General features: G+C 39.8%; 1 protein-coding gene across 3 annotated transcripts in view; it reads left to right on the top strand.

Annotated features, from left to right (window-relative positions):
- Nucleotides 1–27,768, top strand: part of DYM (dymeclin) — a 278,143-nt gene that overhangs the window by 203,364 nt on the left and 47,011 nt on the right. For all 3 annotated transcript variants that reach the window (XM_054583619.1, XM_054583621.1, XM_054583620.1), the window contains 2 exons: nucleotides 16,099–16,281; nucleotides 24,401–24,514. In XM_054583619.1, coding sequence (XP_054439594.1) covers nucleotides 16,099–16,281; nucleotides 24,401–24,514 — 297 coding nt within the window. The remainder of the gene's footprint in view (nucleotides 1–16,098; nucleotides 16,282–24,400; nucleotides 24,515–27,768) is intronic.

The raw sequence follows: 27,768 nt of genomic DNA, 5'->3' as shown, positions 1-27,768 counted from the left end.
ATTACAACAGAGGTTTAAATGAAAAGAATTTTTTTGAGCTGGTATCTTATTATTACAGTTGATTATAGTCAAAGCTGCAAATGTTTTTTAAATGGCACTTTTAGTTTCTCCAGATAAGACCCCCAAAAAACCCAGTAATCTTACTCATTGTGTGAGTGGGAATACAGCTCTTTCCTTAGCCAGTTTAATTTCTGAAAACAAATTGTATTTGAGAATTCAGCGCTGCCTGTTTTTCTGGAAATTTCATGGATTTCTGAAAAATGCTTAAGAATCCTTGTAAGAATACTTGGGGATCACCTGATACTTGCACAAATGAGCATGAAAGCATCAGAGTTTACCTAGACTTCAGATATTATTAGAAAATTCAGTTAACGCTAGATAAAACTAAGCCTAAATTGTTTCTTAATTTATTCATAAGTTACTTGAGTTCTGATATTTGAGACCTCGGTCATGAGAAGTGGTATACTTTGGGGAGTAGAAAGGCAAGTTAATTTTTGCGTTGACAGTTGTTAGAGGCTATTCCATGACTGGAGTATATTGGTTTTCTTGATTTGTTAATACAACAAAGCAGTTATTTTTGGATAGCTGACATATAAGAACTAAATTTCGTTCCTAAAATATACTTAGTATCACAGAAACGAAGTCACTTAGCATGTTTGTTTAATAATCAATAGGGCAGGCACAGTTATTATTTTCACACATTTGAGTCACCTATAATCTCACCTCGGATTTTCTGTAATCTCAGATTTGTACTTTGTGGTCATGAGGAGAATATTGTGTTGCTCTGAAACGTTTCTTTTTTTCCTTTAATGATCAGTGCTAGTTAATCAGTTGAGTGATTGAATGGTTTATCTCCTTTTTTAGGGTTATGTTTGAAGCCTAAAATGTACTGAGCCTTTAATATTCAGGCATTATCTTTCCTACGAAGTTATTTCATACTGGTCCATGAATTGAAATTAGAACAAGAATAACTTTTGCTTCATTATTAGTAGTGCTTTAGCTTATTAACCAACTCCAAGTCCTAAGTTTCCCATACCCATTGTGAATGCTCCATATAACTACTAATATTCTCCAGGTTAACAGCAATACCAACTACAAAAGAGTAATGTATGCAGAAACACACTCCATATGGCACTTGGAATGCCTTATTCTTTTATCCCACAAGCAATGAGCAACTACTGTTTTTTCAGGCACTTTTCTCTGCCCTGTGAAGACATCAGTGAAGATAAAAATTTCTGCTCTCATGAAGCCTACATTCTAAGGAAGAGAGATGTATAATGATTACACGAATGGGTAAAACGAATGAAATGTTAGGAGTTCCCATGGGAAAATAAAACAGGATAAAGGAAGTGCACAACAGTGTGAATATACTTAGCACTCCTGAACTGGTAAAAAAAAAAAAAAAAATGGTTAAGATGTAATGTTACGCTTTTTTTTTACTACAATTTTTTGTTGTTGTTAAAGAATATGAGCCTTGAGACCTGAAAAAACTGGATTGAACCTTTATGTGACCTGGACCTTATTAACTCCTCTGATCTTCGGATTTCTCATTTATTGAATACAAATAATTATACCTCACCCATGGGATTGTTGTACGAAATAAATGAGAGAATGCACAGAAAGCACTTGGTGCAATACTTGGCCTATAGCAAGTGCTGTGTAAACATTCGTGGCCATTGTTATCTCCGGGACAGCTTCTCCTTACCTCAGTGATAGGAAAATAGGCCCTTTATTGTCCCATTACTGAACAGTGAGGAAGGCCAATTAAAAGTCTTCTTTCAGGGCATTGTAACCTAATGGAGTAAGTGTACACTGCAGCTTAGACTTGAGTTCACTCTCAATTTTAGCACTTAATAGGTATGTTACCTTGGTTAGTAAATATTTAGTTAGTGACCTTGGAGAAGTTACAGCTCTCTGAGCTTCAACTGTCTATCAAATGAGGATACTAATATCTTCTCTGTAGAGGTGAATTTAATATTAGTGATTATACATATAACATTCTTGTCTAATGCCTTATCATAGTAGGTTTTCAGTAAATGATGGATATTATCACACCATGATTATATTCATTCAAATATATTTATCATTGTTCAGGAATGGAAGAGGAGCTTTTCCATATATTCTTGCTGGGCAAAAGTTATCTGAACATAAAAATAATATATTTCTGATGTAATTGTGGGCATTAGAACATACTATTAAGTTGTATCTTTTTCTCAGCTTTTGAAATTTCAGCATATATCTTTTCTTTGCTTATCAATGAGCCTCATTGCCTTTCTATTTGAAGGAATGGTGGAACGCTCTGCCATTGGCGATTGTGACAAATTAGAGGTTAACTGGAACAGTGATGCCCAGTGTTAACTTGCTCTTTTTCAGTAACTGAAAATCCTGTGCCTGAAAGACTTGTTAGGTATAGGATGCAAATAGACAAAATGGTGAATGAACAGACATGGACCTTCCCCCCACCACCCACCCCCAGAGCTAGTAGAGGGAAAAATCATTTAGCAAACAATGAACAGAAAATTAGAAATAGGTCTAGGGAAAATAACTGACATAATTCAAGAGAACTGTGAGAATCCTAATTTAGATTCTGGGGTGTAGGAGAGGTGGGGATACTTGCTCTGTGAGAAAGTGCTGTTTAACTGAAGCCTGACAGATGGATGAGTCAGCAAGAGGAGCAGCAGGGGTGGAGTGTTCTAAACCACTCTGTGCAAATGCCCAGAGGCAGGACGGAGGCCTGTTTACGCAGCGCCCTGTGAGCAGGCCCTGTGAGCAGGCCCGGGCGCCCTGGAGGGCAGCGTGGTCAGTGTTGGGCCGCACCGGCCCGGCCGACTGTCCACGGTAAGGGTTTGGGGTGTTATCCACGGAGTGTGGCATAAGGTCACTGAAGAGGATCATGAGAGGATTCCTTTAGGGATTAGATTTTTTTAACTGAAGTCTAGGAAAGAAAGAGTATAAAATTGATTATTCTCAATCTCCTATTTTACCTTTCTTTACCTTCAAAGATGTCTATACCCCTGTGCCTTTTTCTTAGTATATCCAACTTACGAAGTTTTGTGTGGGCTCATGAGGTAAGCTTATTTAAAATGCAAGTTTTGTATCAGTGCCTTAATAATAATTCATCATAATAAACCTCATAGTGAAGTATTCTGATTAATTTTCTTGAAATCTATATGTCTCTTAGATTTTAAATTATTATGCTTAATAAACCAAGTGAAAAGTAGTGAAGTCAAAGTGTATTTGCACTTTGCACTCAGGGTACAGAAGCTCGAAATGGCCTCATGATAACACTGGAATTACTCTTCTGAGATTGCAGGATATATTTAAGTATCTCTTCCATTATTATATAATAAGCTTTGAACTCACCATTCTATCCATGGTTCAAAGGAAATACTCTTTGAAAGCATGTATAATGTATTTTTGCATGTTTGTCATTTTCCTCTCAAAAAATACAGAGGAAGAGGTTTTGAGAACCGAGCACAAATGAGGGAAATGAGTGCTGTGTAACAAAGGATGACAATTTGGATGTGTGCGTGTGTGTTAGGCTTTTGTAAAAGCTTTAGATTGTTTTTTTTCTTCCGTTCAATTTTTCATCCTACCGTCCTCACTATTATATTACTTATGTAGAGCCTTCTGTCCATTGAGTTCAAAGCACTTACAGTCATCAAGTCATTTATTTCTTGGATTTATTGAATGGGTACCCATTGTTCAAAAGCCTGTGGGCGTAAGTACAAAGTTATAAAAGCACACAAATTAAATGTAATAACACAGGAGCAAGAGAACGCCAGCAGGATCACTGCTGTGCCTTCTTGGGGATGCCAGGCTCTTCTAAAGAAAGGAAAGAAAACAAAAGAGGAAAAAGGAATAAAACCACCACCTAGGATTCGTCCTATTCTGAGAGGTACAAAATAAACATGTCAGTCAAAGGGAGTGACCACGGGGTACAGTTAAGAGAGGCCTAACTGAATTTAGAAAGTGCTCTGGAAAATGCTGTAGTCTCAGATTTTACTCTAGTAACAAAGAATGAGAAATTATCCCTCCCTCTCCCACATTTTTGCAGATAAGGTAGCCAGATACAAGGGGATTTTGTTAACTGCCGTTGTCTTAAAGCAGTATCATAGAATTTGAATCATGATCTTATTCTCAGGTCCCCAGTTAAATTTTAGTTTCATTTCTTTCAGCATTTTAGCTTAGAGATAGGTTTCTTTTTAGTCATCTCCTTCATATAATGGCTTAAAAATGAATATTTTCACAGTTTAGTAAATTAGAAAAATTTTTGCTGATTCTAAAACTAATTTAGAAAAAGAAAAGCCTCATTTTTCGAGGAGCAGTCAATAGTAGGCATTGAAAATTAAAAATTAAAAAATAGCAGCACACATTATTTCAGAAAAAGAAGACAAATGGGGTGGAAAGTGGGAGTTAAGGGAAAGGAATGAGTTGGTTCCGGGACTTCTCTTTCTTTGTTTCAAGTCTAGTCGTATTCTTGACTTTTAAATTATGCTCATTTGTTACTTTGATAAAACTAAGACAAAAGTTTAGGGAAAAGAAAAATAAGAACAGGAAACCAAACCTTTCTGTACAATAAGCATTTGGGATCATTTTTAAAAATGAGATTGCTCCATTACCCTCTAAGCCGTAGCCTGTAAAGGAAGGCTCAGCAGCACCCTCACTCTATAAGCATAGCCTGATTTCTGGTGATTCAGGAGAGAATGGCCAAAACTGCTAATAAATTATGCATTCTGTAATTAGACATTTTCTTCTGATACTTTTCCTTACTGGATTGGAAATCTATAATGGCACTGGCTGAAACTCTTAAGCCTGTGACGTGGACTCCACAGCGGGACACTCTCTGAGGCGCCCTATTCAGGCCTCAGCTTGAATCGCATCTCCTTGCCCTCCCTGTTCCCCCTCTTCTTTGCCTTCAGAGCACTTCCCACAGCTGCCATCCGCCGCCACTGGAGGCTCAGCCTCACCTGGCAGGGATTATGATGCCCCTTGGTCGCGGCTTTAATCCCGTGCCTAGTCCAGTGCTTCTTCATAACACTGGTCATTTGGTATTTGACAGGACAGATATCATCTGGGATATTGCGTTGGCTAATTGGTAGCCATTGGGAGGAGTAAATTGCGTCAGCGAGGCTGGTAAACTGGAGTTAAAGAAAACAGCTTCTTGGAGTTCATTGAACCAGACCTACCACGGCCTGTAAATTACAGGGAGCAGAGAATAGTGGGCGAGTGTTCAGTGTTTTTTGCTGTTATCAAAGCTCTTAGGAGGTGTAAGGAGTACTCGGAGAGCAGCTGTTTTGAGATCTTTCTTAAACGAGAGTCTGTAGCTAGTTCCTTTTTGTTTGCTCAGTTAGTGCATTTTTAGTCTCTCCCCCTGTGTCTCTGTTGGTCTTTCAGTTTTTGTATTCTTTTTCTCAACAGGTCTGATTCCTCATCCAATTTACTCAAATTTTAATTGACATAAAGTTGAAGTCGTAAAGAAGGTTATAATCATTCTTTTATTTGGCTTGTTGGCATACCAAAGAGTTAGAGTTAACAATAACTATTGAATAATGACCAGTAAATCAGTTCAAATAATGTCACAATATGTTTCCTAAATATAAATCAAACACATACAAGGAAAAAAAAAAGCTGGTTCCTAAAAATTTTGCTTGGAGAGAGGTATTTTTATCAAGAAAGCAACTGCAACCAGCTCTCCATATCCAGGGTTTCACATCCATAGATACAGCCAACCTCAGGCGGAAAATATTGAGGGGAAGAAAAGTTACATTGTTGAAGTGCGTTGCTGAGTTTGTATTTAACATGTACAGACTTTTTCTTTTGACATTCCCTAAACAACACAGTATAACAACTATTTATATAGCATTTACATTTTATTAGGTGTTATAAGTAACCTAGAGATAATTTAAAGTATATGAGAGGATGTGTAGGGTTATATGCAAATACTGCATCATTTAATATAAGGGCGTTTAGCACCCACAGATTTTGGTATCCTGGGTTGGGGGCACTGAAACCAATTCCTCATGCATACCAAGGGGGGGCTGTAAATTGCTAAAATGGATTTTATACCGCCATTTGTTATTGTTGTTCTTTGGATATTTTAGAGTTCTAGTTCACCTGACTCCCAGTGTGATCTTTTGTTAAAACCAAGTGATTTTCAGGAAAGTTTTAACTGGCCAGTGGTTTTATGGATGAAATGAGGTAGATATTTTTCTGTAATTGCTGCTGTGCACATTTAGATCCTTGCCAAAGTAAGTAAAATACAGAAATCTTTCTGCTGCGCCTCATATCTGTAGCTGACGCATGTTGCCTGTGTTTGTCCCATTTGAGCTGGCGCATGGCTAATAACAGCTCTGACCGTGGACCTTAAGGAGACCGTGGTGTTCCTTTAACTGAAGAAAAAAACAAAACTGCCTTTCTCTTCTAGGATAGTTGACTGAAGTGGATTATTATTAAATTGCCACTTAATGGTCTACACATTGTACAAAAAGGTGCATCTTCATTATATTACTTCCTTGTACTGTCACTTATGAAAGTGCTACTAAGTGAATTTTAGCTTTGTTTGCTAAATGCTACAATGTATGCATTACCCTAAATGTATTTTGTTTGGTTTGCATATCTTTCTTGTAACAAAATCTTTTCCTTATTCCCAAATTGATACAAGTAGACCAAAGAATGCAATAGAAAAAAGGAAGAGGGGAATCCTAGTCCTTGCCAACTACATTTTGATTGAAGTGTTTTTCTTTAATAGCTTTCTGTATTTCTATATTAATATCAACGTTTTGTTTGCCTTTAAATGAAGAATCTTGCTCATGCTATATTAGGGTTTTCCTACCCTATTTTATTTGTTACATATTGGTAATTGTTTCCACAAACTTTTGTCCAGAAAATAAAATTAAACATCTTTTTCTTCCAAAGAAATTGGTACCATAGAGCAAAATTGACAGGCAACCCCAACTCATGACTTAATTGATTGCTAGACTATGATCCTAGGGTGAGCCATTTTAAGTCAGACCCTTGTGAATGTGACACATGGTAAGTTTCATTCCCCAAAACTAATTGTATATTATAGAGACACAAAAAAGAATAATGAATGAAATTTTTTAATTTTATAACCCCATGTCACAAACAACAGGAAGATAAGGATTGAGTTATTCATATTTTTTGGGTGCATTTGAGGCTTTTGAGAAAGTAAGTCCAGTGACATTTAGACTGAAGACATCTTATTTAGTAACTCTTCCTGTAGTAAGCATTCTTCATTACTCTAAGGACCTTTAAACTCATTTTAAAATTAGTTTCTGCCACAAGAAATAAATTGTAAATTTAATACAGGATTGCCTCCCAAAGTTTTTTAATCCTCATTCCTGGGCGATAGACAGTTTCCATGGCAACTGCTTCACGCGATCCCTTGCTTTAATTGTAGCCGCAGACCAGAGTCACCCTCATCGCCGTTGACCTGGACTGAATCCTGAGCACGGGCAGTCATTTGGACAAATGTAGGCGTTGGGCCCAGTCATTAAGCAAACACTAAACACAGATTTTGGTCATTATATGGAATATGGTTATAATGCAGTGGGTTTCCAAATCAACTCTCTTTAGTCCAAAGTCACGTATATTTTAGCATTAGACTTGAAATAGGAACATCATATTTCCTAAGGAGATTAGCCATTTTAGTGAAACAAGAGCATTTAGGGTGTTAAAGATGTTAGATTCACAGTTAGCTCAGCGCATTTCATTGTAATGCACACAAATGTTTGAGAATTCAAATTTCAATGTCATGGAAGCATTTCTCTTTAAATAGACATAAAAGTTCCAGTCGGAAACATTAGAGTTGTTTGACTTTGTGCCTGGTAGAGTTTATTATACCTCCCAAGTACATCTGTATCTAATAGGAAACTTTCATTCATTATTACTATTGCTTTGACTAGTAAAAGCAACAGTTTCTTGAGCTGCTACTGCATGTTAGGCATTGGGGTAGGAGTTTTCTATAGTCATTATTTTGTTTCCAGTCTACTGTAACAGTGTTGCTGATAAAGAAGTCAAGGTTTAAAATCTTGCCCAAGGCCACATAAGCAGTAAATAGTAGAACAGGATTCAAAGGCCAGTCAGGTTGCAGCGGCAGAGCGAGTCACCCTCATTGCCATTGACCGTGACTGCACCAGCGTCCCAGCCCGGGCCGCCACCTGCTCTGCCACAGGATTCCTCTTCTATATTCTGGCCAATTTTCCGTAAAGCTAGAGAGTCTTTAAATATATAGAATAATGCTTCTTATTTGAATCTATATAATTTTTGGTATCTAGATTGAGGTTCAGCATCCCTCAATTATATTTGCAATATTATTGCCAAATAAAAATCACAAGTTTTCATTTTTTTAAATGTTCAGTTCTTTACATATCTTGGAAAAAGCATTTTTGAGAAATGTCTGCCTTCCAGATTTCAACAGGATGTTGTAACACCAAGGTGAAATACAGGGTGAGAACTGCATCTTATTTTATGTCCTCGGTACCTGCTCTCCTTGCTGCATGTCACGGCCTTGGCCCTCAGTTACCTGGTGGAGGAGGATGGTAGGAAAGAGTGTGCAAGTGAGCACAAATCCCGCTGGAGCTGGAGCTCCGCCATTCCAGACAGACACGTTAGACCACGCTTAGCTTTTAAGAATTCATTGAAAAGCCAATCAAAGACAAGTACCATATGATTGCACTCATATGTGGAATCCAATGAACAAACTGAACCAACAAGCAAAACAGACAGTCATCGATAGAGAGCAGGCTGACAGCCCAGGGTGCGGGTTGGGGGGTGCGCATTGTGGGGCGGAGGGATGGAGTGAAAAAGAAAAAAGACTCAGGGCCTCGGACAACAGTGTGGTGATTTTCCAAGGGGGGAGGTGGAGGCGGAAAAGGGGGATAGAGGGGAGGAATGGTAATGGAAAAAAACAACAAAAAAGAGAAATCATTGAAATTTTAACTGGTTTCTTCTTCCCTGCATCTGTGGAAACCACCTCTTTCTCCTGTGCGCCGCCAAAAGCAAGGGAGTGCTTGTGTGCCTTCTCTCTGCGGAGGGACAGGGCCTCTTGGGACTTCATTCCACTTGATTGCCTTACAGAGGCACTGTCGTCTTCTCAGGACTTTAAGGAGACTTGGAGCTCACTAAACTGCCTGGACTTTGCGGACGGACAGCTCTCCGCGTGCTGAGCAGAAGCCTGTCCGGCCCCCTCCCGGGCCTTCCCGCAGAAGGCCCTTCCTTTCACATCGCAGGGCCGAGGCCCAGAAAGTGACTCGTCCAGTCCATGGCAGGCCCGGGACTAGAACCCACTCTACGGCGCTGGCTTGCAGCTACCTCTGTTTTCGCCTTCTTTTAAATTTAAACTTCGGGGCTATAGCTCTGCTGTATATGATTCTTTACTGCCCTTCATAACCCCAATGACTCTTCCTTCCAAGAAAGAATGAAAAAAGGACACCAAACATCGTAGGTCTCTGATGTGAGACCCATGACATACAAGTTTACAGAGATTATTTCCATTCTGTGCATTAACAGTATCAAAGATAATTCACAAACATGGATAATAAAGAGTTATAGAAGCACTAGTAGGTTCCTTGGTTTAGAGAATGATTATTTTCAAATTTAGCCTTATACTTTTTTACCCTCAAAGCTTGTTAGGGTGTTTTCCTTCTAAACTAACAACAATTCTGTTTAAGGCGCTGAGGTAATCTAAAGTAAATTCTAGATTTTACTGAAGTGTGAGGTCACCCTAAAAATTTTTCTACAATCACATTTTGGGTGACTTTTAATAAAATTTGCTTTCTGAGTGCAGTATTTTCTCCATTCTTAATGGAAACTAAGACTTATGAGTAGGAGATGATTTTTAAAAATCTCATAAGCACTTGTTTTTGCAAACAAAAGACTACAGCTCAGGTCGAGTGACTTACCAAAGGTCACACAACTAGTGATTGGCTGGGCTGGGACCAGAACTGGGATCTTGTATCTCAGGTTGGGACCATGGGAAACACTCAGTAGGCTGTCAAAGCCATTTAAAAAAAAAAAAAAAAAAAAAAAGCATCTTCCTAGAAAATTATTTTACTCGGTCGTTACTTTTTTTATCGGGCTGACAGGTATTTCTTTTTATAATACAACATTAATGTATTTTGAAGAAGAGTGGAAGTTGACACTAGCTCTGAGGGCAAACCATTGCACTTTGAAAAGCCCCCGCTCAGGTGCCCGCCTGCTCCCTCTTGCAAGCAGGGGCCTTGGAGAAGGGAGAACCACTCTCCCTCACCCCACCCTCTGCCCACTGTGAGCAGCCTGCTAAGGTAGCATGACTGTTGGGGGCTGCAACTGAGTTGGATTTCAATGAGAACATTCCTCTTTTGTGAGTTGTCTGGCTATTTTCCAAGTATGGAAAAACATGTAAAGTTAGCCAATGACCCCTAGCAGCCACCATTATCTTGCTTTCCTGCCACCAGAAATGGTGTTTTAAATAACAGACTTCCCAGGGTTCTAGTGTAGGCTGGTGGGCCACATTCAGGCCCTGTCCAAGGGGTGCAGAAAAAGAGCCCATCGTTTTACATTCCCACACAGGAACGGCAGGGCCGCGGCGGCCTGCCTGCTCCGCCCCCCTCCTCCCCTCGAATTATTAAGGTTACACATTGTCTCATCTGGTCACAGCATTTATTCTTCAGCTGTGATTTTGCATGTAATATAAAGCTAGTTCTTGCTATAAGAAGCTCGATATGTTGGGACAAATCCAGCTCTGGCTAGAAATAACATGGTCACAAAGCTTTTCAGTTTGTGTGCCAGTGAATTAACAAAGATAACAAGGGTCTATCACCAAGTGATTGGATTTGAAGGCCATTTGCACATTAACTTTAAAAGAGGCTCGCCTATGCGCTTCCTCCCCCTTCTTCCCCGCTTTGGCCGTGTCCCATTAATTTTGTTGAAGGTTTTATTTTCTGCTGAAAATGCAGGAAATTTAGACAACTCTTTTGGAATCCCCCCAAAACTAATACAAACAAGATACATATGCTTCTCTTAAGGAAACTAAAAATAAATGATTTGAAACTATTTAACTGTATAAATTCCCTCTTAAAAGGGAAAAGGAAGTTTATATAATGAAGCAGCCGTGAGTACTGTTGACAGGGTAAGATACTCCCGCAACTGCCAGCTTGTCCCTTTGACATGAGATCACTACTTAGCACAGAACTTGTTCGGGGTTCCTTCCTACCATGTACGGAAACCGCCAGGGACATCTGAAAACAGGACCATGTTCTCAGGGTCCTTGTTTTTACAGTTGAGATGTTCTGCAGTAAAATAATTTTTGGAGTTTTTTTGAGAAGAAAGTCTGTTTGATCTGGGATCCATTTCTGCATTGGAAGCTGGGTACTAAAAATAAAATACTATGAATGAAAAAGGCCCAGTATTCTCCATGTATTTTGCTGTTGTACTAATGAGCCATCAGGTTTTATTTCTGACAAAGCTAATTTGACAGGGTACAAATGAAACATAGTTAGTTTTTAAAAGCGTGTCTTTTTATAAAACCTTATATTATTCCATAAATGTAAGTGTATTTTCCTTTATGTTGTCCTCTAAAGGATCAGTTTTTTAAATTAATAGAAGCAGAATTGGGGGCTTATAGTTAAGACTAAGAAATGTGATTTCCAAGTTCTTTATAGTTATAGTAATTGAATTAATTTATCACCTTGGAAAAGTTATTTATCTTTTTGTTCTTTTGTATAATGTCCAAAATTAAAGTGCTTTTTTTTCCTTTAAAATATTTTAATATATATATATATTTTTTTTAATCACTCACATGGTCCTTACCATGTGTTACACACTGTTTTAAGGAGTTTACAAATGCTGCCTCATTTAATCTTCACAGAAAAAAAGAGTCCAATAGCAGCCTTCTTTAAATACCATTTGAAATGCTGATATCCAAATAGTGATTAGGTCTGATGACCTTTTAGGTCTATTTAAATACTGAGGTATGTATGACGTTGTGATTTTAAAGAAACTCTAATCAAGTTCATGCTAATTTTTCATCTTTTTACTAGTGGTGATTATTACCCAATAATGCTTTTTAAAAATGAAATATAAAGGGTGTCATTTGTATATTGCCATGTGTAATAGGATGTAGTTATGGTAGCAACTTGAAAATTCTGGTTAACTTGTAAATTATAATTATTGGCATAGTTTACCTTGGACATGAAAATTAGTCAAAAGTTTGATATTTTATTCGTAGTAAATCAGAGTCCCCTGGTACATAATTTACCCCTCTGGCCCATGATTATTTCATGACCTGCTTGATGCCTCGAAGCCGCAGTTGACCTGACACAAACGGGAGTGTCCACAGGAGCACGGCTTCTACGGAACAACTTTTGCAGCGGGGTAGCGGCTCCTTAAGAGACGGTTAAAGTAGCCGGTAGGCCTTGCCCGGGGTAGCCCAGTGAGCTGAGCATCATCCGCACACCGATTCCCAGTCCTGGCACATGCCTGGGTTGCCGCCCAGGTCCCCAGTTGTGGGGGTACTAGAGGCAACCAGTCGATGTTTCCCTTGCACACCGATGCTTCCCTCCCTTCCCTTCCGTCTAAAAATAAATAAATAAAATGTTTTTTTTAAAGAGTGGTTAGCAGAGAACTGCTGCCACTTGAAAAATGGAACTGAATGAGTTCCTGAGAGTGTAAATACGTGTTTATGTACTTATGTATGTTATTGGTGGTAACTAAATATACAGAATTACATCTGTGATCAAAACAGTCCACATGGTGGGCATCTAACAGAACACGAATGAGATGGTAAAGCTTTAAACCAAGTTACATTGAGGGACAGTTGAGGTTGCTGGTGGCTTGAGGAGGTGACAGCTGTGACAGCGGCACAGAACGAAGAGCGCTGAGTAGGAGCGCAAAGGTGACGCAATTCTGCTAAGCGGTAACAGCGAAAGAACGCGCCAGGAGACTCGCAAGTTTCCTGCGTTCAAGGGGAAGTCTGCTGGCCCCTTGGAATGAATGTCGTAGAAGGGATTCCAACGTTAAAGGGGTTCTTCGCAGTGTCTTCCATAAAACCTCTGGGTGTGCGTCATGGTTTGATCATTCTTTCTTCAAATTCTAAGCTTCCTGAGTAGATAATAACTGAATTGTTCAGTATTAAGCTGAACAGTTGCTGAATTGAGTAAAATAATTGACGTAGAAATTATTGGTACAGTTTTGGGGACATAGTAAGATCAGTTACTGTAGATACCTGAATTCAAGGAAACGTCATTTTATTTCTCAAGAAATAATCGCTGTGAAAATACTTGTGACATGCCCAGCAGGTGCAAGCTGGTAGAACACCCAGTAGGGCTCCCAGTTGTTCAGTATTTTGACCTACTAGTTGTTGACTTTTGCCTCTGGATGTAACCAGGACGGAAATGGGCCTTATGTTGTAAACAGGATAGTTGGGCTGGGGTTGAGAGGAGGTCTTTATATTGACATTTTAATAACCTGAATTACTTACAATGTTACATGTTAAGTCGATATTGACAGAAAATGATAACCCAGCACTACTCTTTAACTTATTTTTAATTTCTAATTTATGTTTAATTTCTCATTCTTTTTCTCCTATAATTTTACATTAAAATATATGACGCATTTTAATATGACAGCCTAACAAAATATGATGTTTTATAAAATGTCTTTAATTTCTCACATATTTTCAGTTGATTTGAATGGTGTGAGAAACTTTAGATTCTTATCACTTAATTTATAAATCTGCAGCTAAAAATAGTCTGTAAAAGATAGCATTAAAAATGAAACATAAGCCCTGGCCAGCATGGCTCAGTTGGTTGGAGTGTCATTCCATAAACCAAAAGGTCGCAAGTTTGATTCCCAGCCGGGGCATATGCCGGGATTATGGGTTTGGTCCTGGTTGGGGCATGTTGAGAAAGAACCGATCGATGTCTCTCTCTTGCGTCGATGTTTCTTTCCTTCCCGCCCCCTCTCTTTAAAACTAATAAACACGTCCTCAGGTGATGATAAAAAAAAAGAAACAAGAGAAATGAAATACCTAGTAACTCCTTTAAATATAAGAGTGTTAGTATAATTCTTAAAGAGACTTCAGTCAGATTGATTGATGGAAAATGAGAACTAATGTGGAATATACTTATTGATGTAAAGTTTCCAGTGTATACTTTACCTGACTTGGGAATAAAATAAATGGTCAGTAGTTTAGTTTGGGTTTAAATGAGCAGATACCTATTTGGGGGTTGTGTATATTATCCTATTTGTTTCAGCAGGTTACTCATTAAAACATTGAGGATAAATTAGCAGTGTGTTTAAAAGCAGAAATTATAAGCTATCACAAGTAATTTGTTTTTAAAATTTAAGTTGCATCTATTAGGACTTAACATAAATGAGTATATGAAATACTTTTATAAACCTAAAATTCTGCAGAAAGCTAATGTTTTGACTTGCAGTCATACCATCTCCCTGGGTTACTCTTAGATGACTTTGAGAGAGAATTCTGAAAGTTGAAGTCTCTTCTGCCTCCTCCTCGTAGACTAATTCAAGTACCAACGTGAGGTGAAAATATAGCTGAGAGAACTCTGGTCAAGATTATGTTGTCAGTTCTCAGTTTGAAGGCTACTCACTTCCCTTTGCTCCAAAAACACAGAAAAAGCAAGAGAACATTTAAAACACATAGCCACACCCCCAGGTGAGGTAAACATTTCTCAGAGCAGAAACAGATCGAGAAGTTGCAGCAGGGAGCGTGCGGAGCTTTGGGGCTGGGAGGAGGCAGGAGCGGCTGGGAGCTCAGCTCAGCGCTGTGTGCCCGGGTGGGAGGCCGCGCACTGGTGCCAGGTTCCCTGCTAGAAACTGGACACGGGAATAGATTTTTTACTGAAAAGAACTGGAACAAAGGTGTTCATAATGGCTTTTAAGTTCTAATGGGTAGGGAGGTGGGAGGACATAGAACCAGCTTCACAGTGGGATTGTGAGCCAGATTGATACTGTCTTGGTGACCGACCCTCCCCTTGCTGTCTTCAGGGCGACTGCAGGGCGGGACCTGAGACCCTGGTTTCAGAACTAGCAAGTGTCAGACTCTAGGAGCCACTGCGCGTGCTATAGGTTTGGGGGAGGTGAAAGCCGCCCCACATGAGCCTGCACAACCCAAATTCCAAACATACGTGCTGAGATCTATGAAAGACAACCATCGTAGCCCTGATCATAATTAAGGTGAATTTATCCAAACAGAATGGAAAATTAATAGAATCATTTTGAAAATATTCTTTTTGTATCCTCAAAAATACACTAAGTTGTGATATTCATAAAAAAGAATAGTTATAAAATAAAAGCAGGGAGAAGTGAACCAAGAATATGACAGAGAAGTAGTTAATTAGAAAACTTAAAAATGAAAAATACAGTAATTGAAAGCTCAATAAACACCAATTTTAAACTGGGCACTACCAAAGAAAGATACATGAGAGCGCCGTCACACAATATTACAATTTTTGCTTCATCTGGCAAATGATTTAGAAAACTCAAGAACAGAGGTAAAGTCAATCGTATTTACATATGATTTTGCTTTTTCCCAAGAGATTTGTTGATTGTCTATTTTGAGTTTTGTTTCATGTTCAGATTCCCAAAGACTATTGACTCTGAGGAAACAAACAAAACAATTGGCTCTTTATCTGTAAATATAAAGATTGAAATGACAGTGCAGAGAAAGAGGTCATATTCTGAATTACGCGCTTTTAGTGGAAATAGTAAGGCCCTACCACCACTTTACATCATGGAAGTCTAATAATGTCATGTGACACAGTGATGAGAATGCAAATAAGGATCTATTAAGTGAGGGCCAAAGTTCGTTCCAAATTTCCTTCCAGGTTGGTGAGTCTATAATTTATTACAGGAAATTCCTCATTATCACTGTATGAGTTCAAGAAAATTTAACTGAAATCCTGTAGTAACTGATAAACCCAATTCTAAAAATTCTGGACAAAAATAATCTTGAAAGAGTTCCTTTGCATGATGTTTCCACTGCTGTTGTAATTTTTAAGCAGTTGCTCTCATTCTAATGAATTCTGGGTCAAGGAAAAAACAGCGACTCTGTGTGGGGATTCTCTTTTTCAGGCACAAGACCTAAATGTCATCGAAGAAGTTATTCGAATGATGTTAGAGATCATCAATTCCTGCCTGACGAATTCTCTCCACCACAATCCAAACTTGGTGTATGCTCTGCTTTACAAACGAGATCTCTTTGAACAATTTCGAACTCATCCTTCATTTCAGGATATAATGCAAAATATTGATCTGGTAAGTATAAATGGAGATATTTATTATGGTTCTTTTTTAAATATTTAAAGTAGAAAAGTTGAATAAACCTTGATAAAAACTATAATAGAGTCTCTTTAATATTAACTGTATTTGCCCTCTCTTCTGCTGTAACAATTGTTGCATTACATGTATATACTAGATATACAAATATACATACAGGATGCGGCACAAATAACGCCCCGCTTTTAATACCAAATCTTTTATTACAGTATCATAAGCTTGTAATTCTCTAACATAACAATATCACACTCAAGCACACCATACTACCCTTTAGGTGAAATGTTCACATTAAAACTATAAATTATTATACTCGGATTATTACCGTACCAACCACACTCAAGCAGGCCTTACTTCTGCCGGAACCTGTACCCACACACATGTGCGGTGGTTTGGCCAAAAAGTCCATTTGTTTTTTTCCATACGATGGCTTTAGTGGTGCTTAGTTGTCTTAAACTTCACTTGAAACAATTTTGTTAGGTTGTATTGTGACAAACATCACATCAGCGTGCATTTTAAAGATTGTCAAAATTGGTGAATTTTTGTGTAGCCATTTTAATATTGAAGATGGAATAGTGGCATTTTCAGCATATTATGCTTTCTCATTTGAAGAAAGGTAAAAGTGCAACTGAAGTGCAAAAAAAAGGGTTTGTGCAGTGTGTGGAGATGGTTCTGTGACTGATCAAACGTGTCAAAAGTGATTGGCAAAGTTTCATGCTGGAGATTTCTTTCTGGACGATGCTCCATGGTCAGGTAGACCCGCTGAAGTTGATAATGATCAACTTGATAACGATCAACTTGAGACATTAATTGAGAGCAATCAATGTTCTACCACACAGGAGACAGCTGGCATGCTCAAAACATCCAAATCAATAAAGTTATCGGTGAAAATGAAAAATATGTATGTTATTTTACAGAAAAAAAACATGGACTTTTTGGCCAGCCCAGTATTTTTCTTAACATTTAGATCTTTACCATCTTTTCTGTAATATCAATTCTTTGAAAATCTCACATTCCAGTATCTGTATTTTGAATGTCCTAGATATTCTTAACCATTATCCCCGATAAGAAAACCCAGGCGGTAAGAGAGGGTTTCCAGGTGATTTTAACACCAGCCCAGGCCTAAGAACCATTATCTTAGATAACGGTTACACATTTGCATAGGACCTTATCACTGCGAGTTATTTGCATATACATATCTCTTTTGGCCCTTAACCGTCCCTGTGAGGGAAGCCAAGCAGGGTAGGAGAGGAACAACGGTTCCTCTCACGGAGCTGGTTCCTCTCAACGGGTCAAGGTCACGTAGCTAGGAAGTCACTCAGACCGAGGATCCGCATCTGCGCATTATAAACTCTGCTTTCAGCATTCACTTGGATAAACCCAAGTAAGATTCCAAATGAGCAGGCTTTCCAAAAACTTTTTGTTGAATACTGCCATCCAAAATAGTGCTGGACACACCAGAAATTTATTCAAAAACATTTAAAATTCTTTTTACATGTTTTGGGGGAAAAAATGCCATGACAGAGACATAAATAACATCTCTGCTTTTTGCCTCTTTCAGCACTTTACCTTCCCCTTCCCTCCCCTAAATGCCCCTGAGATTTTGGCATAAGCAAGCCTTTACTATTACTATTTCTTCTTTCATGAAGTTAACCTTGAAAAGTATTGGGAGAGGACACTGTGAATCTACTGTCATTTTTAGCTGACAGGGAGTCGGGAGTTGATATTTTTCAGTAAGACATTCAGCAATGTTCAGTGTCTGTGACAGGAGTGACTAACCTTGGAGCACTTTTAACTTTTGCACAAGGAGTGAGACGTGTGTTTTTCAAGTGGCTAAATTTCCGTTAGCCATTGGTACGTATTGCTCCCATTGTAATTCATGGAATGAAACGATCTGACTGAATTAAGCAGTAGGACAAAATAGAATTACCACACCAAACAGGAGAGGACATGAAAGAAATTTCATGGCTGAACATAAGTAGAGAACAGAAGCAGTGAACAATAGTAGTTGCATAGCATGGTAAAGGCAAGAACTACTCGTATCTCTGCACAGTGTAAAATTCACGTTAGATTTTGTGTATTTCCAGGCCTGACCCTCCTACTGAACTCCAGACTAGTCCATTGGTGAATAAGGTTAAATCAGAATTCTTTATTGTCTTCAAAAAAATCAAACATAAAATGAAATCAACTTTTTCTTCTGCAGTCTTCTTTATTTCACCAAATGACCTCAATACCTACCTAGCTGCTCAGCCAAATGAAGGAGGAGGAGGAATAATTAGTGTTGGTTGAAATAAGGGTGGGATTTTGCAAACCTGAAGAGCATGGTGAGAGAAGGCCTTTCTGAGAATGTGCACGTGAGCACAGACTTGAAGGAGGCAGAGTGGGCCGTGCAGGTGTCTGGGGTCAGAGTGTCCTGGGCAAGAAGAGACAGGCGTAGGATGGTGGCAGCCTATGTCTCCCTCGGAAGCAAAAGATAGGCATGCTTACTGACCACTAGAAAAGGCTTGGGTCCCTACGCCTGCAGTTCTGGTCCTATAATATAAGCCATCGCGTGGGCAAAGGCTGCTTGGTTCTCCTCAGATCGTCCTTGTGCAGACGGGCTTGGGGGACCGGTGCAGAAATGCTGATGTGCTGATCGCTGCCATTCCTGCGACTAACAAACTCCCCTTTATGACGGACCCAGAAACCTCCTCCCAGGGCCCAAGAAACTGAGACTGACTAGCTTGACAACTTGCAAGTAAGGGGAAATTTCAGACTCTTCACAGCTCTCAACAATATGAAATGGTATAATACTGTTTGAAGGTAGACTGATAAATTAAAGATGTATGCGCATTATAAACTCTAGGCCGACCACACAAAAAGAAATAAAGCTATAACTAGATAAAATAGACCCAAAGACCATACTCAGCCCAAAGGCAGACAGGAAAAGCAGGATAAATAATAGTGAGCAAATAGAAAACAACAAGCAGTGTGGTAGATTTAAATCCAACCATGTCAGTAATTAAATGCCTCTCATTTTGAATATAAAGACATAGATAGCTTAAAAAGTAAAAATATGAAAGACGTTTTACCAAGCAAACACTAATTAAAAGAAAGCTGGAATGATTATAAAGTAAACTTCAGAATAAGGAATACTACCAGAGATACAGAGGAACACCATGTATTGATAAAGGGGTCAGTTCACCAAGAAGACATACTTCTAAGTGTGGATGCACCTAATAACAGAACTTGAAAATACATGAGGCAAAAACTGATTGAATTGCAAAGAGAAATAGACAAATTCATAATTATAATTGGAGAATTCAACACTTCTTTCTCAGTAGCCGATACAATAACTAGACAGAAAATTAGTAACAATACAGAATACCCAAACAATACTACCAACCAACTTGATTTAATTGATGTTTATAGAACATTCTACCCAACATCACTGCACGTGGAACATTCACTGAGATAGGCCATATTTGAGGTCATTAAACAAACCTCAACAAATTTAAGACTTGAAATCATGTTATTTGACCACAATGAAATTAAACTAGAAATCAGTAAGAAAGATACCTGGAAAAATACCCCAAATGTTTGGAAATTAAGCAGTGCACGTATGGATGAAAGAGAGGCAGTCACAAAGGAAATAGAACATATTTTAAAGTTAGCAAGAATGAAAATGCAATATATCAAAATTTGTGGGGTGCAACTAACACTTTGATGGAAATTTACGGCATTAAATGTTTCTATTAGAAGAGAAGTCTTAAATCAATTGTTAGATTCCACATTAAGAAACTAGAAAAAGTGCAGGTATGTCAGAACTACCACCAGGACTCAGAGGCCGTTAAGTCTAAGATCGGCCTGGAGCTCTACGCCACTCACCTGTGCATGTCGTACGAGTTGGGCCATGATTGCCATGTATTTCCTTCAGCAAGCTTATGAGGAGGGACATTCTGAAAAGCTGATGAAGCTGCAAAGCCAACTAGCTCTTCCTTCAGGGTATCAAGAAACCAGACCGTGGCCACTGGGAAAGTGACTGTGACACAGTGGGGCGTGCATGACACTTGGAGGGTCAGTCCCTGCTAGAACTGCACAAACTGGCTGCTGATGGAAATGACCCCCAATTGTGTGACGTCACTGAGATTCACTACCTGAATGAGGGGCAAAATCCATCAAATGATTGGGTGACCGCATAACCACCTTGAGCAAGACGGGGCCCCCGAATCTGGCGTGGCAGAGTGTCCACAAGAAGAGCTAAGCCTTAGCCTGGCTCCCTGTAGCCACAGGGTGACTTTCTGGTCACTAAATTTACTGCTGTGTGTAAAATTCTAACCTGGTGATAGGAAATACAAGTTTATATCTTTGAATGAAGATATTATTTACTAGTCTCACATTCTTTGCTAGTGTTACATCCTGACTCCAAAAGAAATTTTTGGCTAAATAGCTTATACCTTTCACCTCAGATATTTCCTATTAAGAAAACCAAGACCTTTGTAACATAATAATTGCTGATAACATGATAAAGTAACACCAAACACCTGACTCCTGACACATACCTGGCTATAGCTGGTCAAGCTTTTCTCTCTCTGATTCTGTAAACTCATCTCTAGGACAGATTTTATCAGCCTCATAGGATTGTTGTGCGAATTAAGTAAATAGTAAATGTAGCTCACATGGTCCATAGCACACATGCAGATGTTTGTTCCCTTGTTGACATACAAATTATGTATGTCAACATACTGCCCTTCTGGGAGTGGTGGTTTTATCATTTTCTAAAGTAGTAGGAGTTTGAATGCAAACACATTAGAATATCAGCTGTAAAACATGCAAATGACAGTTTGATAAAAGGAATTTACTTAGAAACTGAGTCTCATGCCTAGTCTGCAGCCATGGTGGGAGTTCCTGTGGCTTAGAGGCAAGTGCAGGTAGGCCACAGGGCGAACAAAGCTAGATTATCAGTGCATTACTGAGTTCTGAAATGATGCGACATGTAAGTACTCTCTGTTACGTTGGTTTGTAGTGTCTGTAGCAATACTATGTGTTCCTCGTAGCTTTAATTGTATGTGTTTTGTTACGGCAATCAGCAGTCTCCAAAGAGGATGATACACATACCCTAGATGTTGCACATACTCCAAACGTTGCTCAACAGTCCATAGAAATGTGGGAAGAAAAATATTAGACCTTTTATTTATTCATTAAAAATAAACAAATTTACTTCTGATCAAGACGGTGGCATAAGCAGACATGGCTTGCCTCTTCGCACAACCACATCAAAATTACAACTAAAACATAGAACAACCATCACTCAGAACTGTAATAAATCAAGTTGAATGGAAGTCTGACAGCTACAGAATTAAAGGAACCATATCCACCCAGAGTGGTAGGAGGGGCACAGATGCAGAACAAGCTGGTCCCTCACCCAGGTGGGTGAATAAAAATCCCACGTGTGGAGGGATACCTCGGGAGTGAGGAGTCTCAGGACCCCCCAGCCCAGAGTTCTGCTGTCAGGAAGATAAGTCCCCACAACTTCTGGCTGCAAAAAACAGTGGGGATATGTCAGTGGAAGAAACTTTTAGAGTCCCAAGCAGTTTCTCTCTAAAAACCCAACACACAGACTCACCTACTCAGATTCACTCCCCCTGGATTCCACGCCAGGGTAGAGGCTTGAGGAGCGTCAGTATCGTGCAAGGAGAGGCTGAGGTGTCTGGCATCAAGGAGAGCAGAGACAATTGTCCTTTTTCTGGGCCCTTGCCCCGCAGAGCCAGCAGGTATCTAAGATTCCATCAACCTGGCTAACACCGTTAGACCTGCCTTGGAGATTCCCAGAGACTCCACCCCATTCAGCTTACAGGCCCACTCAAGCTGCTTTTCCACATGAATGGCTGGTTTGGCTCATGCCTCACAAACTTCCTAAATCGGGAGGAGTTGATGGTGATTGGGAGAACTGTGTGAGGTCCCAAGGTGCCTACTTTGAAAGGGACTGAGGCATCGTTGTCCTATGTACAGTATTTCTTATAGCTTGTATCTTCTTCAATAATGTCTCTATTTTTCATATTGCATGGCCTAGATACCTTCTCAACAGACTTTGTATATTGGGAGTACCTCCTCACTTTACTTGTAAGCCTGCACCAGCAAAAAAAATTGGGAGACCTCTGGTCTAGATCGTGGCTGATGCTCAGAATCACCTGGAGAGACTGCGGTAGAAGATCTCTGGCCAGGCCTGGTGATCTGTATTTTCACAAAGCTTACTGGCTACTTTTGATGGTCAGCCACCTCTGAGGGCTGTTCCTTGTCTACATTATCTGCTGCTGTAAGCTAAAAATCATGCAATAGTGAAAATACATTTAGTAAATATTAGAAAGGAAAAAATCTATATGCCTTAGGCATCTATAAGATCTACGTACTTTTTCAGTGACATTTTTTATTTCTTAGATTGTTTTTAACAGATATGTCCTATTTAAATATTTTTTGGTCAAAAAGAATTTTATGCAAAGACATTAGGCTGAACCATATGGAATCACCAATTTTCAGCTATTTTTACCTACGAAAATGACATTTCATGTGGTTAATGAGGTTTTTTTTCCTCAGAAAAACAGTGTTTAAAACAAAGATATTTATACAAGAGGAAGGTGTTTAGTTTGCATCTTTGTTGTATATTTTAAAACAAGACTTTAATACAACTACTGGCAGTACGTTTTCTCTTTATGTTGTGTCTGTCTCCAAAGACATTCGCTGTTACAAAAATCAGTTTGTTCTAGCTGATGTGGCTCAGTGGGTTGGGCATCATCCTGTGAACCAAAAGGTCACTGGTTCAATTCCCAGTCAGGGCACATGCCTGGGTTGGGAGGATGCAGGAGGCAGCTGATTGATGTTTCTCTCGCACATTGATATTTATCTCCCTCTCTTTTCCCCTCCCTTCCACTCTCTCTAAAAATAAATAAAATCTTTTAAGAAAATCAATTTGAGTACATGCTGTATCTAAATTTTATCTCAGAATTCCCCAAAAGCTCTTAATACCTGACTTGGGGAAAACAAGACCCATAGGCACATGCTGAAAAACCAACAACCTGCTGTGGACAAAATAAGCAACTTGCAAAGGAGTTGGTGGCAGCAGATTGCCTGAGATAAAGATATTACTTATCCAGACTCAACCACCAGAAAGTCAGCCATCGGCTGCTTTGTTTTCACTCGTTACCACTATGCCCCAGTCACAAGGTTGTTAGAGTCCTGGCTCTACTTTTCAGAATAAATGCATTTCAGTGGCAGTTTTGTCACATCGTGCACTTTGCCCTAGAATGGTTAAGGGGAAAGTTGTACTCTTGAACAATTAACATTTAGGAGAATAATCTTGAATGAAAATTCATTAAAATGTTTGTTTGCAAATAATTGTTAACAAAATATAAAATAGAAAACCTGTAAATGGAAACACTCAAGTGTAATGTTCTTGACTAATGGGATCTACAGTCGCCTTGATTAACACTGTACTGTTAAAATGATTTGCTAGGATATGATATTATTTTAGTGTTTTGTGACAAATAATAAGGGGTAGTATTATGTCCAGAATGCTACTGTGTTAACATGTTGCTGCATAGTGCAGGCTATGCTGGGAATTGAGACAGAAGTAATTATATTTTGCTGTTGATTATCCCTGATGATTAGGGATACAAGTGTTATGGAAAAATTAAATTTATAAATACCGCCCATAACATCATTTCAGCCATTAGCTTCAAATTTCTTTTTCTTTTTTTTTTTTTAGAGTTACTGTTAATCCTCCACATTAACAGTTTTTAAGCTTTAGCTTTCTTTTTCCACCTTCTGATGGGTGCTGCTCTCTAAATGAAATATAAATGTAAAGTGAGGCAGCACAAGAAGGAGCAGAATTCAGGAGCCCACTTAATTCACAGAATGGTTGACGAGCCCTGAATACTCAGGGTTGGCTGTGATTCAGACATTAAACTCTCTATAGAGAGGTCTGTGTTAGGAGAGCTAGTGAGTTAAAAGCCAGGGCATTGTAAGAAGTGCAGTTATGATGGGTTGACTACCACGTGAGAAAGACATCTACTGAAAATGCATCTCCTACATCTACTTGTTTAAAAACCAATGCTTTACCTTCCAGGTGATCACCTTCTTTAGCTCCAGGTTGCTACAGGCTGGAGCTGAGCTGTCAGTGGAACGGGTGCTGGAAATTATCAAGCAAGGAGTGGTGGCACTGCCCAAAGACAGGCTGAAGGTAGGACTGGCAAAGGAAACACGTGCCGTTGTGTCACTTGATGTAAACATTAGTGTCTGAGCAGGCTCTTTTCCGAATCATAGCACTTACCCAGTACCTGCACTAGAAAAGGCTCTTGCAGAATTGCTACTCTACTGTATACGGATACACAGAACTATGAGGAAGAAGGGTTCTCGCAGTTTTCCCAAAAGTAGCAAAAAAAGGACTAATTTATCCTTACCCTGTATGTCCTATGAGTTACCACTGTATATACTATGATTAATTTATATAAAGGAGCACCTTATTTTTTTAGCCCAATGAAATAAATTCCTCCCTGTAAGTACCATCAAGAGTTGACAGGAAGGTGGAGGTGGTGGTGATGAGTCTACAACAACGGCTAATACTCAACCTAGTGTTTTCTCAGTGCTATGTGGGGCTCTTAAGCGTCTTACGCATGTTAACTTATTCTGTTATCACAACAATGCTTTACAGGAAGGATTCAGTGTGGGTATTATTTCCATCCTAATTTTTCAGATGAGTAAACTGATACACTGAGTAGGTAAGTAACTTACCCAAAATCATAAAACTGGAAAGCGATGGAACTGAGAGGTTCATGACCAGGCAGTCTGGCTCCAAAGCCCCTGCTCATAACCGCCACGCTCTTAGCTGTAGGCCTGGGTGTATCTATAGAAAGAGAAGCATTTCATGAAAAAAGGAGGGGGAAACACTGTATTTTAAGAAGACATTTACATTGTGTGTTAGATGTGTTCCTGAAGTGACCTCACGATATAAAATGCACACTTCAAGACTAATTTTTCCATAGGAAAAAATGTAAAAGTCACAGTTTGCGGGGGTGGCGCATGAATGTACAGCATCATTCCATATTTTTACTCTAATACTTTATTTTGATGTTTCTCTTGCATTACCTTCTAAATGTTTTAAAGTACTAGGTCCTAGTTAACAACACAGGGCATCACAGTGGAAGTTTGGCCTTCTTCAAAGTGTCTTATCACAGCGGACTCTGTTCCAAAGTGACTGTTTGGGGGGCGGTGTTTCTCAGCAGTGTCGCTAACCCACTGCCACGTCTAGGATACGAAAACATTTTCCATTACAATAGCAGAGTTTGTAAAACAAGAGCGCATTAGCCATCGTGACCGCTTATCGAAGCCCCACCACCCGTAAACAGCAGCGAGGCTCTTGTTTACGCGGTGCTGAGCAAAGACGGCAGGCTTCCCTGTGCGCCTGCTGGAATGGCACCGCCGTGTCACAGCAGCCTCAAAGCTAATCGCCGTTCACCGGACACTCTAGCTTTGACGTTATTCCTGACAGTTCTGTAAAGGTAGGGAGTTCATATTCATATTATTTCCATCCTTAAACTAAGTTTTCTGGGGAGGGAGCTAGCACTATTTCAGATTTACTTGAACTAGACCATATGAAGCAGTACAAAAATCCATGAAGGTTGGAGTGGCTGCTCATGGAAAGTGATGGATCTTGGTGTCTAAACTAAGTCAGAAAAGAAGTGGAATTATCATGAGGTTGTAAGAAAGGATCCCGCAGAGGAATCAAGGGAAGAGGGATTTTAATGAGATCAAAGAGCCGGCGTAGTGGAAATAACAGATTGTGATTAGAGAGCAGCATATTGAGAGTGAAAATGTCAAAAGTGAGGCAGATCGCAGCGATAGCATAGGCTGGATCTGGCCCTGAGTGGGGAGACTGAAGTGATAAAGATGTGAGCCACACTCAGCGTGACTGAGCCAGTTAATGAGCTGGAAGCCAAGGACAGGTCATGCACATGGGCACCCTCATCTCGCAGGGTAAGCCTGCAGTAGGGAGAGAGGTTGTGAGCCGAATGCTGCAGCAAACCGGGGAGCGGCCTAGAAGCCAGTAGTGGGCAGCTACCCAGAGAGAAGAAGCTGGAACCAGTCTCACGCGAGCAGAGCCTTTTGCTCAGTGGTAGATGGTAAGAGGAATAATAGCCAAGGGACAAAGACTGAGCAGCCTCTATTTCCAAAGCGTCCAGGGGAATTGGAGCCCTGCAGGAAGAGCCCAATTTCAGTTAAAGAAGGATTAAAAGAAGGAGGGAGGATTCAGTGCGGGGATTGAGAGCGTAGGGATACTTACTCACCATGAAATATGGGTTCAAAAAGACTTTGTGGGATATGGGAAGGTGGGAAGAGCAGGATTCTGGACAAGGGAAGAGAAAGCACAAAGCAGAATGGGGCCAAAAGTACAGGAGAAGATGGCTGACTGGAGGGAGGGGCTTATGTTTGAGCAGCGACCAGTCACAATGTACACGTCAGGTGTAAGCTTGCCACAAGGCTCCACTGACAAAAAGTCTTTACCAAGCATCTGTTCTGTGGTGGCCATTGCTCTCGGTGCTTGGGCCCGTCAGTAATCACGGGTGGCTGACCTCACAGGGCTCACAGTCTAGCAAGAAGAGATGGACGCTGAACAATGAACATAATGTAATAAATAACAAAACAGACGAGTGTACCAGAATGAGATACGTGGCCCGGAAAAGAAAAGAGCAGGGGAAGGGGGTTTGGGAGTATCGGTGAGGGTGCAGTAAAAGAAGTTGTAGAATTACCAAGAATGGTCTGGGCAACATTTAGCAAAGATAAGAAGCCGGTGAGAGAGTTAAGCATGCTGATTTAGAGGAGAATCCCAAGCAGTAAAAACAGCCACCAGAAGGGCATGTTGAAGGAATAACAAGGAAACCCCAGTGGCTAGAGCTGTGTGAACAAGGGGGAGAGTAGGAGGTGAACAGGTAACTCGGGATAAGAAGGGGCAGTGAAATGGACAACCAGCACAAGATTCTGACAAGAGAAGTGGCGTGATGTGGTTTATGTTTTAATAGTATTACTCAGAGTGCCATGTTGAAACTAGGCTCCAGGGAGACAATGAAAGCAGAGAGATCAGTTAGAAGATTATGGTTTGATTTGGATCATGGCAGTAAGGTTGAAGTTCTGGTAGAACCAGTCCAAGAAATTGTCTGGTAGACAGAGGAGGGCACTTGGTCCTCCCAGGAGAGAGCCGCGGTCTTCATCGATTACAGAAGCTCCAGGGACTAGTGACTGGAACATGGTTCTGGCGGACCAGTTAAAGAACAGGGCTGTTAAGGATTGGAAGAATTGCTTGTAAAAGTGAATTTGAACTGGTCTGTGTGGGTCTCAAGGACAACTTTCAGATGTTGGTTGGATGAGTCTGTCATGGTTAGAAGCCTGACTCTGCTTTGCTAAAGGTTGTACAACTCAACAGTGCTCGCAGGTCACTAT

This window comes from Pteronotus mesoamericanus, unplaced genomic scaffold, assembly GCF_021234165.1.
Source record: "Pteronotus mesoamericanus isolate MK-2021 breed Mesoamerican mustached bat unplaced genomic scaffold, CSHL_Meso_final contig_74, whole genome shotgun sequence".
Classification (NCBI taxonomy): Eukaryota; Metazoa; Chordata; class Mammalia; order Chiroptera; family Mormoopidae; genus Pteronotus; species Pteronotus mesoamericanus.
Note: the sequence above shows the minus strand (reverse complement) of the source record. Positions and strands in the feature narration are given on the sequence as shown.